The sequence below is a fragment of the Carica papaya genome, chromosome 4, assembly GCF_054855325.1.
Source record: "Carica papaya isolate Zhongbai chromosome 4, ASM5485532v1, whole genome shotgun sequence".
Lineage (NCBI taxonomy): Eukaryota > Viridiplantae > Streptophyta > Magnoliopsida > Brassicales > Caricaceae > Carica > Carica papaya.
In genome coordinates, this window is record NC_142312.1 from 6,550,964 (window position 1) to 6,567,141 (window position 16,178).

General features: G+C 32.9%; 2 protein-coding genes across 7 annotated transcripts; one reads left to right on the forward strand and one right to left on the reverse strand.

Annotated features, from left to right (window-relative positions):
• The first annotated feature begins 938 nt into the window (after positions 1 to 938).
• On the forward strand, positions 939 to 15,826 carry LOC110826140 (YbaK/aminoacyl-tRNA synthetase-associated domain-containing protein). Of its 6 annotated transcripts, none has more exons than XM_088217616.1 (6): positions 939 to 1,495; positions 4,541 to 4,618; positions 4,704 to 4,788; positions 11,321 to 11,409; positions 13,961 to 14,096; positions 15,090 to 15,349. In XM_088217616.1, exons 1-5 carry the CDS (start codon positions 1,175 to 1,177, stop codon positions 14,060 to 14,062), a joined length of 675 nt encoding a protein of 224 aa, XP_088073742.1. In that variant the 5' UTR covers positions 939 to 1,174; the 3' UTR covers positions 14,063 to 14,096; positions 15,090 to 15,349. The 6 variants fall into 6 exon arrangements, 5 of the variants coding, with proteins under 5 accessions (XP_088073742.1, XP_088073743.1, XP_088073744.1 ...); XR_015818357.1 differs by lacking the exon at positions 13,961 to 14,096 and adding an exon at positions 15,662 to 15,826 and having other exon boundaries at positions 940 to 1,495; positions 15,090 to 15,223; XM_088217617.1 differs by lacking the exon at positions 13,961 to 14,096 and having other exon boundaries at positions 940 to 1,495.
• Positions 14,455 to 16,178, reverse strand: RGF6 (root meristem growth factor). The gene is made up of 4 exons (XM_022056742.2): positions 15,929 to 16,178; positions 15,628 to 15,781; positions 15,063 to 15,121; positions 14,455 to 14,797 (listed from the first exon to the last, which is right to left on the reverse strand). The coding sequence occupies exons 1-4, from the start codon at positions 16,040 to 16,042 to the stop codon at positions 14,633 to 14,635; spliced, it is 492 nt and encodes a 163-aa protein (XP_021912434.1). The 5' UTR covers positions 16,043 to 16,178; the 3' UTR covers positions 14,455 to 14,632.

Sequence of the window (16,178 nt, forward strand, 5' to 3'; positions counted from 1 at the left end):
ATTATTCATCAATATACTCAAGTCAGAATTTGATGAGGTATTAAGAAATATGAAGTATATATTGATTTGTAATCACTTTTAAAATTAAATATGTAAATTTTTTTATCAAAACTAACTCCATTATAAATAATAGAGTTTAGTGAAATCGTATTAATAAAGAATATAAAAAATAAAATAAAGACTACAAATTTAAATATTGGTTTTGTCATTTTAATAAACAAGCAGTAACATCTTTTTTTTTTCTAAAAACATTATATTGTGAAATTTGAATATATTTTTAGAACCTAAATTGAATAGAATTAAATATAAAAAATACTCATAAATTCAACATTAAGAGCATCAATTTGTACATTTAAAAGAAAAATATAACACTTCACAAAGATTTATACTATAAAAATTTAATGCTCATAGCATTTCAAGTCATAATACTTATCTCAAAAATTTTAACAAATACTTTTCTTACAAATATCAAATAATCTATTTTAAAATAATATATATTTACTAAAACAATCAATCGTTATACATATGTATATATATAATATTAAAAACTTGCACGAGCTATATCACAATAAACGAAAAAATATAGTTATTGAATAAAAAAATTATTCATAATGCTTATATTTTTTTTTATAGTTATGTAATAGACTGAGAAATAGTTAAGAAATTATGTTTTTTTTTAAAATTTTTTTTTTTTTTATTTAGTTTGATTCTAAATATTTTTTGTTTTTTTTTTAAATTTTTTATATTATTATTATTATTAAATTAAAAATTTTAAAATATAATATTAGTTGTATAAAAAATATAATATCACTTGTTATATGTAAACTAAATAGCAAGATTAATGGGGATCTAATGAACATTTACTTTTTCATAAAACGAATTTACTTATTTGAACAAACAATTTTAGATGTCTTATTTTTTTAGAAAATGTATAAAGATGCCATTAGAGAATTTTGGCCTTGAGAGTCCATCCTCCATTCTTTTCTTTTAAAAAAATTCCTGGTGCATAAATAAATTCCCATTTCTTCTGCCATGGCGCCGTCCGACGTGTACTGAATGAACGGTTGGATCACCCAGCATACAAGCATTATCATAGTAAACCCGATGGGAAATCTCTGAGCGGATCCCCTGTGCAGATTGTAGGTCTCAGTGAAAGTTAGACAGAGGTGCAACAATGGATGCAACACTTGCAGAGCTAGAGCGAGTCCAGACACAAATCCTCAGTCGCATATCAAACTTAGAGCTCTCTCTGCTCCCTCACAATCCTCTCCCATCGCTATCGCCATTTTACTCCTCTCCCGGAGCCAACGGCGACGGCGATAGTGACCGCGACACCGGCACCGTGGCTCGCCTCTCCAACATTCTCCGATCAAACGGCGTCAACAATTTCTCCTTTAAGAGAGTTCCTGCTGATTATTACGATCGATCTCTTGAATGCCGACGCGATCTCCTCGGTGCTGCATCCATCGACCATCTATGCAAAAGCATCGTATTGGTACTTTCATGTTCACTTTTGCTCCTTATCTGATCAATGCCTTCAATTTATTTATTTTATTTCTTGTTGATGCTAGTGTATTTTTACTGTCATCGATACAACTCTAAGGGGATTAAGATGCTGCATGCGAGATTGCTTCTAGTGTGCTTTATTGCTATTGAACCAGATACGGATAGGCTGCTTAGATAGAATGTGGTTAGTGTTAAGTATAATAACATAGGATGTAAACAGAAATGTTGAACTTTTGGTGGTTTTTCAATGTGTTTTAATAGTTATGGTCTGTTTGGCATGGGAGAAAAGTTAGGGGAAATAAAAATGCTGATATTTTCTTCATAAGGTCAGTATTGAAGATGGAAGATTAGGGAAAAAAAAGAAGAGGCAAATTTCTCTTTGCTTGCCTTGTTAAAATGGAGTAATTAAGGGAAAGAATTAAGTTATTAATTGCTACTTGACAAACAAGACACTTTCTAGCAAGGTTTTGCGCGTCTTGCTTCAATTGAGGCAAAACAATCTTTCTTCCAGCCCGGTAATGGTCCTGTCTTTGCCAAGACGACCACAAAGTCCACTACCATGCATTTTTTGGATAATCTTTTTCCCGAATTGATTCTTTGTAACATGAATAATTGTCTTTGCTAGGAGCCCAAAACCTAAGTTGTTGTGTATGCTTTTGCATGCCTTGAGAATTGGTTTCTGTTGGATACTAGAGCATAAGCACCTTCTTGAAGTCTACAAGGCAACCACATTGACTCTTTTTATTTCTTGTATGTCCAGGATAGCAACAATTTTTCTACCAAGTAGACCTAATAGAGAAAAACACAAGATATCTAAAAATTTCATCATATTGAGGATAGCAACATAAGACCATAGTTAATGCTGCCCCTTTGTGGTCTCGCTTTTGCGGTATTCAAGTGCTTTAGTGCAGCTTATATCTTCTTAAACTACCATTTGCTTTTCAGAATCATCATAATCGTGTAGAGGCTGACATGGATGTGCAGGATCATTATGATTGATAAGTTGGCTGCGATTTTAGTCTCCATCACAAATTTCCTACCTTCTTGGTGATTGTTGTCTTCATTAAAATTTGTTCCACCCAGCATTTCATGGATCTCCATGCTCAGTAACTTGCTGCTAGGTTTCTAAGACTCGTTGTTGATTCTAAATTGTTTACTAAAGGTCTTCACCCCTTGACTGTCATTGTTAGGGTGGTTGTGCTCCCATCCACTATGTATCATATCAGGTTAATCTTGCAACAATAACACTTGATGTAGAGGGTTCTCTTGTTAGTTTTTACAGTAGCCATTGTTACCTAGAAATCCTTCTAGGGGAAAATAGAGAGAAATCTTTGTAGATTTTATCTGTGCTAAACTTGTTACAGGGCCATCCTCTTTGTTCTATGGAAGATTTAGTGGAATTTGTTGATACATTGATTAACTTGTAAATTTTGTACATAGGTGGCACCACCTTGGTGCCTATATTAATACAATTCGTACTTTTTATTTAAAAAAAAAATCTGTGCTAAACTTATGTCAAAAAATTAGTCTGTAGGGTATTGGTTTACAAACTACCTGGAGCTAGAAACAACTTGGTCCTAATGAAGAAATAAGTAAAGATTTGCTAATGATTCATTATTTTCTTTGTTTGGGAAAAGTTTGGGTTTGCACTTCTGATTTTTGTTTCATCTTATCTGCGCGCTGTGGGAAAGACTAAGGAGCATAGATTTTGCTTATGGGCTGAATTTCTCGGTTTATGGGTCATTTGCTGGAGTGGAATCATAGGATTTTAAGCATCATTTTCAACCAGATCAAGCAGTTTGGGTAGATTGATTTTCTATGCTCCCTTTGGGCAAAGGATTTTCGGAACATACCTTTACATTGTTTGCATAGGGATTGAACCTGTATTAGGTCCCGATATATTTTGTTTGGTTCTTTTGTTCTTTTGTTTCTACTTGGAGGTTACTTATCCTCTCACTTTCATTTGTCCCTCTTTTATAATATTTCTTATCACATATATAAAGCTTTGCTGTAAAATATTCCTATTACTACGAGGGACAAAAAACATCTTTCTCCACTTTCTTAGCTTGAATTGGGTTGTTTGTGGGTCCATTTGGATGAGCAATGAGCTTGGCTGTATGTCTGGGTTAATAAGAAGAGGGGAATGGTTCATTCCTCTTTTCCTCTTAGCTACCTTGTGGATTATTTGAAGGAAAGAAACTGTAGGACCTTTGAGGATGTTGTTTTTTCTTTTGGTAGGGTTAGACCTTTGGTTCAGGATCTTGCATTTTTTGTTTAAGGGTCATCCTGTAGATACCAATAAGAATCTTGGGGACCTTGCTAATATTTTATTTCAGCTATAAATTCTTTCTTTTGGCATATGGGTGGCACTTAATTACTCTCAGAAAATAAAACTTCATATTCTTAGAACTAACAAAATCAAATAAAGCAGCAATAACACAAAAATTACAGACTTAATTAGTCGCAGTGAAGGAAAGATATAATGCTTGAGGTTCAAATTTTGATATCTACATCATTAAGGAAAGGTACAGTTGCTGCTGTTCCGAATCTGTGGGATTTCTGCATCACTATTGCTAAACTCTAGTTCTGGCTAACCACTTACAGTAATACAGTAGGATCAGGAAAATATACATTTGGGAAAGCTAATCTTCTTGTATGGGTGTCACCCCCTTGTGTCTCTTGATACAATCTTCTTTTTCTTCAAAAAAATTGTTGGAGAAAGCTAGAGCCTAGGGGATATTTCTTTTATCGGATAAAAGGCAAAACATTATTGGGAGAGGAGAAGAATACATCGACAGAAGGCTAGAGATTCTGCTAAACAGAGCCTATGAGACATTTGTACATAATGAATGATATCACAGCATGTAAGCAATCCAGAAGTTGCACTGCAACATCTTTTGGAGCTTAATGATATTCTTAAACTTGATATCCAGCTCATTTATTTTATCAGATTCAACTTCATAGTGCCATATTTAAAAGTTTTACTCTTTAAGGTATTCTCTAGTCAGAGATGAAGTTCTTTTGTGCTGCGCAGGTCAATACACAAGCTCCAGCTGATGTCATTGACTGTAGCAATCGCAATAATTCAAAGTACTACATTGTTGTTGTTCAGGTATATTGCTCATCTCCACAAAAATAATGTGGCTACCTATCCATGTGGTTGAAATATCTAAGCGTAAGCATTTTTTCTCTTGCAGTATACTGCTCGATTCAATGCTGAAACTGTTAAAAACTTCCTGTACTCGCAAAACAATGGCAAGATTTCAAAGAAAAAATTCAACCGTAAGCTTTTTTTCACTTTATGAAATTCTATGATTGAAGGTGCCTTTTACAGTTCAGCAAGAATAATTCAAAAGTATAATTGGATGTCTGCATGATCACTTTCAAGTCCTTATTTATTTCCAAGAATCGCCAGACGAACATGGAATTCTGAGTAAGCATTAACAGCATATCTTAAAAACAATTGAGGACATGTCAGTAGTAGGTAACGCCATATTGTGTTAAAAGACATTCTTGGGGGGCTAATTTTGTATTTCTTTAAAAAAATTTCGGGACATTAATTACATGATCATTATGTATTTTGTTGTATCTTATTTGTTATTGTGCAGTTTATTATAAAAGCATGTACTTTAAAAAAATTGAAAACTTTACATATGAGATATTCTCAGCAAGCAGTGGCATATCTGATGCAGCAGAAGTAGAGAGATATTTGAGAGAAAAAATGGCCTGGTTTTTCTGGGTTATCCAGGAACTGAATAAATGATTCCCCTCAATAAATCTAATTCATAATTGCCCGACTTTTCCATATATAGAGAGTATCTACTCTTATTAAAACTTTAAAACCAAAAAGGAAAGTGCGGAATTACTCATATAAAAACTAACAACCCATAACTTTTAGGACTCAAATAATTTAATTAGATTTAAACACTTAGGCTATATTTGTAACAAATAAACTACTTTTATAGAATTCATTTAGAAATCAATATTTAGTTCAACTGTGAGAAAATGTAAATTTTATTATAAGAGTGATGTGAGCAAGGAAAGGGAAAACTCCCATGGGATTTTCTTTCCTAATCCCTTGGGAATTCTTTTTTCTTAAGAGGGAGAATCGGCCAAATAAGGAAATTGATCCTAAATCGCAAGCTTGTTTGAGAAAAGAAGAAAACTCCTTAAATGTTAAATCTTGCGAAAAAAGAAAACATATTTAAATTCTTTCCTCTAAATCAGCCACAACCAATTAAGATCTTTCTTATTTAAAAAGGTTTCTATAAAGGAAGAACATATCTATTATATTTTAGTTGTTGATGTGGAACCCCAAGACCCTTACTTGAACCTTAGAACTCTTCAATAGGTGTAGAACATAATTTAGATTACAAGTAAAAATGAATCAAATTTGTTCAATCACCCGAATGGTAGAAGTTAAATAGAAACTAAGAAACATAAACGATATCCCTGGAACCCAATCCAAATAAGAATAAAGAACAATTGAAATAGGAAATCAAAATTGAAATACAAGTGATAACAATTATATTCCAAATCAACATCTTGTGGATAAAGTGAAAAGAAAGTCAAAACACTCTCAACTCAATTTTGAAACATTTGATTACAACTCTTGATGTCCACAAAGAAGAGTTCTTTTGATATTTATAGTCAAAAAAATCAATGATAAGTTACAGCACAATAACTACAATTGTAATTCCCACAATAATTAGATTAATTATGTGATAATTATAATTGTAACTTCAACAATAATTAGGCTAATTATAGGTATGTAATTATTATGTAACTTCTTATAACTCCAATTTTCTTAACCAACACCACTAATTGTTTGTGACACCATATAGTTATGGGCTCATTCTTGTAATAACACTAAGACAAGACTTAAGCGTAAATGAGTTACACTTGACTATATGGACTTAATTAACTCAAACTAAAATAAAATAATGCAAAATACTTAAAACAACTCAACTTATCTAGCCCATACACAAGGTTTATTCACCCATTATCAATAAGACTCAAACAAGTCTAAATTATCTCAAATAATTTAAACCCAATTAAAGTTATGAATTTGGGCTGTTCAAAAAGTTCATATTTGAACTTTCCACAATTGGTCAGCCCATCATCCACATGTTTTTGAGTGAAAACTTGAAGCAACTGTTTAAACTTTTTTGCCTTTGATCTTGTTACTGGTTTGCTGAAACTTTACAGATTTGGAACTGTATTTGTGTTTATGTTATTTGAAATTTGCTTCAAGTCACTTTTTGATACTCTTTGAGTATCTTGAGTGTTTTTAGTGTTGTTTGCATCATCCCCCCTCCCTTCAAAAGAATTCGTTCTCGAATCAATTCCTGCATCAATTTCAAAAAGGGATAAATCATATATGTTAAATGCAGCCGAAACATTATACTCACTTGGTAGGTCTACTTTGTAGGCATTTTCATTGATTTTGGCTAGATTTGAAATGGACCATCCCCACGAGCATCCAACTTAGATTTCCGTTTTGATGGAAATCGTTCCTTGCGCATATAAACCAACATCCAATCTCCGGATTCAAATGAAATCTTGCGCCTTCCTTTATTGACATGGGATGTTACTTGTTCATTTTTCTTTTCAATGTTGTCTTACTTTTTCATGAATTGTTTTAACCATTTTTGCTTTCTTATGTCCATCCAAATTAGAAATATCATTTATAGGAATAGGCAACAAATCAAGTAGAGTTAAGGGTTGCTCCAAGTCACTTTAAAAAAAAAAAAAAAAAAATGATGCAAACAAGGCTAAAAACACTCAAGATACTCAAAGAGCATCAAAATGTGATTTGGAGTAATTTTCAAATGACGTAAACCAAGTAGAGTTCCAAATCTGGAAAGTTTCAACAGATCAGTAACAAGATCAAAGACAAAAAAGCTTAAAAAGTTACTCCAAGTTTTCACTCAAAAACATGTGGATGATGGGCTAGCCAATTGTGGAAAGTTCAAATATGAATTTTTTAAACAGCCCAAATTCGTAATTTTAATTAGGTTTAAATGATTTGGGATAATTTGGGCTTGTTTGAGTCTTATTGGTAATGAGTGAATAAGCCTTGTGTATGGGCTGGATTAGTTGAGTTGTTTTCAAACAGTCCCAAAAATTACACAAACAATTTCAACCAAACAAACAATCTTGAAACGAGTTTTTCTTTTAAATTTTAAATGTATTTGAATGTTTTATGATATAAATAAAAGGAGAAATAACAGCAAGTGTTTCAATTACATAAGGTAGAATTGTTTAAAGTGTGTTTTGCACAATTAAGCAAATAAGGCTAATCTGATTTTTTGCTGAATGCAAATTTGTCTCTTTTTTTTGTAAAAAATAATGAAAATAAAGACAACAAAATAAAGATAGACTAATTTACTTGGTGAACCAACGCTCTGATACCAAATGATGCGGAACCCCAAGACCCTTACTTAAACCTTATAACTCTTCAATCGGTTTAGAACAAAATTTAGATCACAAGTAAAAAGGAATCAAATTTGGTCAATCACCCAAATGGTAGAAGTTAAATAGAATCTAAGAAAGATAAATGATATCTCTTGAATCCAATCCAAACAAGCGCCAAGAATAATTGAAATAGGAAATCAAAATTGAAATACAAATGATAACAATTGTATTTCAAATCAACACCTTGTGCATAAAGTGAAAAGAAAATTAAAACGCTATCAACTCAATTCTGAAATATTTGATTACAACTCTTGATATTCACAAAGAAGAGTTCATTTGGTATTTATAGTCAAAGAAATCAATGATAAGTTACAACAGAATAACTACAATTGTAACTCTCACAATAATTAAGCTAATTATGTGATAATTACAATTGTAACTCCAACAATAACTAAACTAATTATAGGTATGTAATTGTTATGTAACTCCTTGTAACTTCAATTTTTTTAACCAACACCGCTAATTGTTTGTGACATCATATGCTTATGGGCTCATTCTTGTAATAACACTAAGATAAGACTTAAGGCCAAATGAGTTACATTTGATTATATGGACTTAATTAACTCAAAGTAAAATAAAACAATTCAAAATACTTAAAACAACTCAACTGATCCAGTCCATACACAAGGTTTATTCACTCATTACCAATAAGACTCAAATAAGGCCAAATTATCCAAAATCATTTAAACCCAATTAAAGTTACGAATTTAGGCTGTTCAAAAAGGTTATTTTTGAACTTTCCACAATTGGCCAGCCCATCATACACATGTTTTTGAGTGAAAACTTGGAGCAACTCTTTAAGCTTTTTTGCATTTGATCTTGTTACTGGTCTGCTGAAACTTTTTAGGTTTGAAACTCTATTTGTATTTACGTCATTTGAAATTTGCTCCAAGTCACCTTTTGATACTCTTTGAGTATCTTGAGTGTTTTTAGACTTGTTTGCATCAGTTGTAATTTTTTTAATTTTGCTAGTTTTCTAATTCTATTTTATATTTAATTTTTTCATTAAATTAAAAGATTATTATTTTTTATTATTCGTATGACTTATATTATAAATAGGTCATCAATTCCTATTTGTAATAATTTAAGTTTTAAAAATAATAAAATTATAAATTTTAGTTTTCAAGTAGTGAGGTTTCTGTTAACCTTCTTGTTAAGTGGGAATTGATTCAACTTATTAAGATAAGTTCTTGTAGAGTTTTATTAATCCTTTTTTAATTGATTTCACTTATCAAATTATCATTCCATTTACCTTGGTTTTCACTCTCTTATTGAGTGTGAATCAAATAGGAAGAATTTACTTGGGTTTTAAGTTTTTAATTGCTCATGTATATGCGGAGTTTTGAATTGCGCTGTTGATTCCAGGTTCCATGTCAGAGAATGAAAACTCAACTTCAAGTGAACTTTCATGCAGAATTAAAGACAATACATTTCAATTTCCAATGAAATCGCGGCTGTGATTCTAACTTGTATAATGTCTTCCAATGAAATTGACTGCTGAAAAATGAGGAGTTGCCAGCCAGAGTTCTCTGACCCTAATAACAAGGGTGGTGCAAACCGGCTCCCAAGAGTGACTGGTGGTTGGTGATGATTGTAGCCTATGTTGTGGCTATTTTGGGGGAAAAACTTTTTTAGGAAAAACTTTTCTTTTGTCAAGATGTGGGTTTTATTTTGAAGTAATAAATTTTTGTTGAATGGTGGAGGGAGTAATTAGACTTTGATACTAACTGATGCAAAATAAGTAGTCGTTGAACTAACTTGTCTCTTAGATAGTTTAGAAAAAAGAAGAGAAATTTTAAGTAAGAAATAAAGAATAAAGATAGACCAAAGGAACTTGGAAATCAAAGTGCAGAAGTGTCAAGAAGTAGAAGAATGAGATAAGTTAGAGAGTAGTTAGAAGAACAAATGCTTAGTGTGATAATAGGGTATAAGTCTTACTTCATCATTGTCTATCTTACATTGTTAATAGTTACTGGCCTTTATGTAGGCATTAATTAGAATTGGTAAGGAAATTATAAGAAAAATTTAAAAGATTCTAATTCTTGTCATACTTTAAATAAATATACTTAACTAGAAAATTAAAATACCATAATGCCCAAGTAATCTTGGTAACTTAAATAAGATTAAAACAAAATAATAATAAATACCAGAAAAGTTTCGCTAATTGAATATTTATTCCAAAACAATATTTTTTTAGTCAAACAATATTTTCTTAATCTGCATCAACTTGGTTTTTCTTAATTGTGCGTGTTTCATTAGTGATGTCAGCCCCCAGAAGTTTTAGTGATTGTAAGGTCAAGTGTGTGTCTTTTGGATATTCTGGCCTTTTTGAAGGGATACATATATTCTCCAACTTTAGGGCCTAACGAAACGGAGTGGTCCTCAAAGAATGTCAGATCACCAAAAGCTAAATAGCAATCTAAACTGAACCATGCACTTCTCGGATAGCCAATTAATTAAATCTAACTTGAGCTTTTGTCTCCTTTCTTGCCTCTGTCAGCCTCACGTTTGTCTCTTTCTTGTCACTCTCCTCGATATTTCTGGTTATTTCTACCCTAACAGCAGCTCCATTCCATAAAAGAAAGAGCTCCATTCTTTACTCCTTGACATGATGGATGTTTTGAGCCATCCGAAATTTGTTGTGTGATAATGAAAAATAAGACACCCAAGATTTATGTGCTCCAGTTAATGTGACCTACTCCATGAAAGATACCATTGGAATTTCTATAGAAGGATCTGAATATTACAGTCTTACTCAGGCCCTAGCTGAAAATTCAACATGATCCATAATTAGATGAATCATCCTCCCCTAAGCATCTCTTCCAACTAAGCATTGAAGTTGTTTTTCCTTAAACATTGATAACCCATGCCATGACCAGCCAAGACCGAAATATATAATTTCTTACCTTGGTGGTGTAAATATTTTGTTCATTATGATCCATTCCTGTAGACCACCCTGAGAGAGGGTGTTAACAACTGTTGATGAGCTTGCTTTTGGAGTTAATCATGTTCTTTAGGTTTGACTGCGTTATGGCTATTTTTGTACATTATTATTATTATTGTAAATACAGGTGCGCAGGTGTAGGAAAAAGTATAACTGACTATCTTTATTTGGTAACTATTCAGGTTTCAAAATCTTTATAGCTCTTATGCAATCCTTGTGTCTTGTCCAATTTTTTTAGTATTAAAACAATGGACTTAATGTAGTCAGCTTGGCTTGAACTGGAGCTTCCCACCATGAGGAAGCTAGGAAAAAAACTACTAGGCCAATGCTCCTGGTGATCTTTTTCACTTGTTTTGACTGACAAATTAGTAGCAAATATTGTCCATTATGCAGTGAGGCTTGCTCCTGAGGATACATCAATAAAGTTGACTGGATATGAGCACAATGCTGTGACATGCATAGGCATGAATACAGACATTCCGGTAATTACTTTCCTAACTTCATTACTTCGAAAATCTTTTTAATGAAATTCTATTTTACGTGGCTCTTGAAAGGGTCTTGGTTAGCACTTCATTATTCTTAAAATATGTTAGCTTATAATCTAGAATTTGTTGCATTTTGTTCATATGGCCTCATCCTTTGATGATTATCAGAACCAAGGTTCGTGCTCCTCAAAAAAGAAAAAAGAACTCCCACCTCTTGTGCACCTTCTTATGGTTTCAAGTTTATACTTACACTTTTTATCCCAAAAAAAGGTTCCAAGTTTAAATGTGGTTTAGAGATAGATGTGTAATTCGTACATGTTTTATGGACAGTGTCATTTGTGTGGTCCCCTAGGTTCCCTTGCCTGGGGAGGCACAGGCTATTACTATCTTGCTTGTGACCAAAGTAGCTGGTTTTGTGCACAAGACCCTATCATACTTTGCTGAAGAAACATAATACACTTTTTTGTCCATGCATGGACCATTGAAATTGTGGTTTATAATTGTATTTCCCCAACCTCACTGCCAGCTGTTGGGTTGGTGCTACTGTCTGAACATCCTACTTTCAAAATTCGAGCCCTATTAGTGAAAGTTAGATTTTTTTTTTTGTTTTGGAAAGTTGACTATGTTTTGGTGGTCCACTGATTGATAGTGAAGATCAATACTTGACCAGCCTGCCATAGTAACAATACAGGTTCTGACACTAAAAGTTGAAGAATCAGCCTGCAACTAAGGCAGCTAAGCAACAGCAAAGACTTATTGTGTATTCATATGTATGAGAAAGTTGAAGCATGCATTTGTTGATGGTGCCTTCCGATGTATAGGTTTTGATGAGACCATGTAGGAAATTACTGCTCAGTGGATAGATAAAGTTTTCTTTTCTTGCTTAGGCAATTCACCTCTAACGAACTAGAAGAATGATAAGCTGTTTTGTTTTGGTGATTCCAAGGAATCAAAGTTGAAGAGAATTTTCCCTGTCTCAGCAAAATCCTGAATTTTACAAGCTTGTTTGTCATTGTTGTGTTTTTATTTTTAAAGTATGGCTTTGATCTCAGGTGATTTTGGATGAAGCAATTGTGGAACTAAATCCTGATTTCTTCTGGTTGGGGGGTGGGGAGGTTGATTTGAAGCTAGGGATCAAGACATCAGAGTTTATTAACTTCGTGAAACCTTTCATCGTGAATTGTAGTGGAAATTGAGCTACCAGAATGAATTATTATCAAACATGCCATACTGGATGTCAATTTCATTGTCTTATAATCCATTAGAGAAGTTAGTTTTGGAAGTTAATGATACTCAGAGCAGAACATTTTCCTTGACATATTGAATTCATTTTTTTTCTCCCGATTGAACATTGTTTTGATCTGTCTTTTTGGTTTGTCTTCATAGATTGCAGCAATGACAGCTGGTAGAGATCATTATTAGTTGTTAGTTAATGGACAACTAGTTAAGAAAGGGCAACCTGAGACAGATCTCTTGCATTCCTGCGTTTGTATTCATCTTCATTTCGTTACACAAAGTAAGACAAAAACACCAGATTCATGAAAAGATGATTCTAAGTAGAGCCAATTTGCAGGTGGGGTCTACGTCATAGCACCTAACAATCTTCATATCGCATCTTCAATACCCACCTCAGAAATAGATAGGAATCTTTCTTGAGTAACTTATGCACACTGTCTCTTTCTAGTTCTTGTTAATCAGCTTAATGTGTTTCTTTATGCATTATCAAATATCTGCCTTTTCTGCCTGGACTGAATGCTGGAATTTGTTAATGAATCTAACGAAAAGGGTGAAAATGGGAGTATTGTATGTAATGTTCTATTGAGCTTCAAATAGATACCAGTTATAGTTTTTCTTTCCCTTCTCCTTCAGAGGAGCCCTCAACTTGCCAATTAAGGAATCATGTGGAATTCCTATACTTGAAAGGAAGCATCCCACATGGAGATGCTGGTTAAATGACTAGTTAGGCTCAAGGTGTTTGGTAGATCAAAAAGAGAGAAAATGTATTGATAATTTACATGGCCTCGAGTGAAAAAAACATCAGTTCCATTCCTTTGCAAGACAGCAAGATCTGCATGTGGCTTGTTGCACTTTTCCTATCAGTAATAGCCGTGCATATTAGCAGTAAAAACGAGTAAAATTTTCTTGTGGAGCAGATTGTATATTCTAATAACATCCCAAAACAAGGCTCAGGATTTAATTGTTCTATGAAAATCTTTTCAGAGTTGTTATTTTCATTTTATTCAGAATTATTTAGCATTTTTGTTCATAATTCATTTCATAAACTAAATAGTAGTAGAAAGCCAGATGGAGACAGCAAGCCTATAATATATTGTTCTGTCCCTACAGATTAATTGTAATTTATTGGAAATATCACAGGACTCCGGAAGCATAATGGTTTAGTAATTTTTTTTTTAAACATTTTTAATAATTTTGTGCAAACTCAGATAACATTATATTATATGCAGTTATTTGACTTTTACATAATGTTAAAGCGTTATTACGCAATTACTAAAATGATAGATAACTTCTTTTGTTTTCTCTTTCCCAGGACATTTTTTTTTTCATTTATTGTTTCATGTTTTGGACTATGCTGCAAAGAATCCCCCAGTTTATAGTGGAATATGGGTGTGATGTGATGATCAAAAAGTGAAAATTGGAGAAATTGTATAACAAACAGATTACAGGTACTGTCTCTTTCATTTATTGTCCAAGAACACACCAACCAACACTTTGACAACTATGGCAACACGCCCATGTCGTCTGTCTCCTCTTATTCACAATCTCATTAATACTGCCTGAAAATTTAAACAAACAGACAACGTAAACCCATCATGCATCAATTCATCAAATTCTTACAAGCTGTCTTCTAATACACCAAATCTTTCTTCTTTCTTTCTCAAATGCATCTTAATTATCTCCGTAATTAGGAAATCTCCTTTTGAAGATCAAAAGCACAATACTGTGCGACAATATGCATACACTCACACGCACATACATAACTCGTCAAAGCCTTGGCAAATGCTCAAGTTGGAGATCAATTCCTGGATAGAAATTTAAGCAGATTACTGGAAAAATAAGAAGACACAAGTGCCCTTGAGATAATATTTCTTTTCTAGCTAGTAATATTAAGAAAAACAGACAAAAAAACAGATACTGTTCTCGTAAATTATTACAAACCCATTGTAAGACAAGTTTGACTGTGTATATAGATAATATGTATCTAGTGTTTTTCATTATGGATAGGTGGTTTCCTGTGGGGTTGTGCATAATCCATAACAACAATGTCTTCAACAGTATCGTTCTCCTTAGAATCTACAGCTTCCTCAGTATCATCCCCTGAACGATTTCCAAGCATCGACCTTGCTTGTCTCTTTATTATTAAGCCCTACACCAAAGACCAACACAATCTGCTTATTACACTTCCAGTCCATTTGAACTCTTATACATGTATATAAGATTTATAAAACATCATTATTTCTTGTTGTCTTCAATTGATTTCATGTCAGTGCATATGCCAATGAACCATCAAGGCGGCCTTTACACACACACATGCATATTTATATAGACTAGGCATGTTTTGAAGAAGATGAGCCGCAGGGTTCGGTATTTAACCAAGTGCGAGCATGGAGTTCCACTTTATTTATTATTACCTTTACTTTATCCTGATTCTGTTGCAGATCATTATGCGAAGAGATGATGATCTTGTACCCTGCATGAATATATACCCACCAAATTGATTGTCAGGAATAAGGATCACAGACGGTAACGTGAAAATCTCGAAAAGAAAGTTATTTTGGGAGCGGTGCCCTAGGTATATTATAAGAGATATATACGTATAGAGATATAGTGGTAAAAATAAAAGTATAGCCAGATATCTACCATGATTTATTTCTGGAGATGTAAAGCTTAAATTATGTGTATTACTAGTCTTTTCTTTTGTGTGTTTTTTTTTTTATATTTCCGTTAAATGTCTAAAATATTATGTAAATGGGTATGCATATATATACACACACACACACATATATATATATATAGGAAAGAGATCATTATCGCACATCGGAATTGAACTTAAAGCACATATGTATATATTAGCTAGAGTTAAGACTCATGATTTTTTTAACTTGGTAGCATGTGCATGAGGATCTCTAAAAGTCTGTTTTTTTTATAAAAAAAAAATAGATAAATAAATAAATAAGGGAGTCTATTTTTTCCCACCTACTACTTTTTCTTTCATGAAATTTTGTTGCAGAGTGCTTGCTCTATCCCGATGATCAACTTCTCCTCCATTGTTTTTTATGTCCACCGGTCCTTTTTTCTGGAGCTCTGATGGATTCCAAACCTTACGGAAGTAATTTGCACTATCGACTCCCTGCAGTATACCACATTACAGAGTCTTGGTTTATGTGTATATATACATACATAATCAGCACATCAACTATTTTTCTTACGTACATAGAAACAATCTACATATGTTTTTTAATAACAACAAAAGTATACGCAAGATTTTGGCATTAACCTCTGTCAAAAGATTAGATTGTACTTTCCCCTTGCAATAAAAAAGGCATAGAGGGCGAGCGTTGCATGCATGAAGAGAAAGGCACAAGAGAAGGAGAAGAATGAGATAAGACATGATGAGAGTGTATAGATAGATACAGAGAGTAGCAATATATATATATGGGCTTTTGAATTGAGAGAAGGTGAGCTAATAGATTTTGGTGGGTGTTTTGATGGTTTGAAGTGGGAGTATTTGTAGTGGAAGAAGCAGA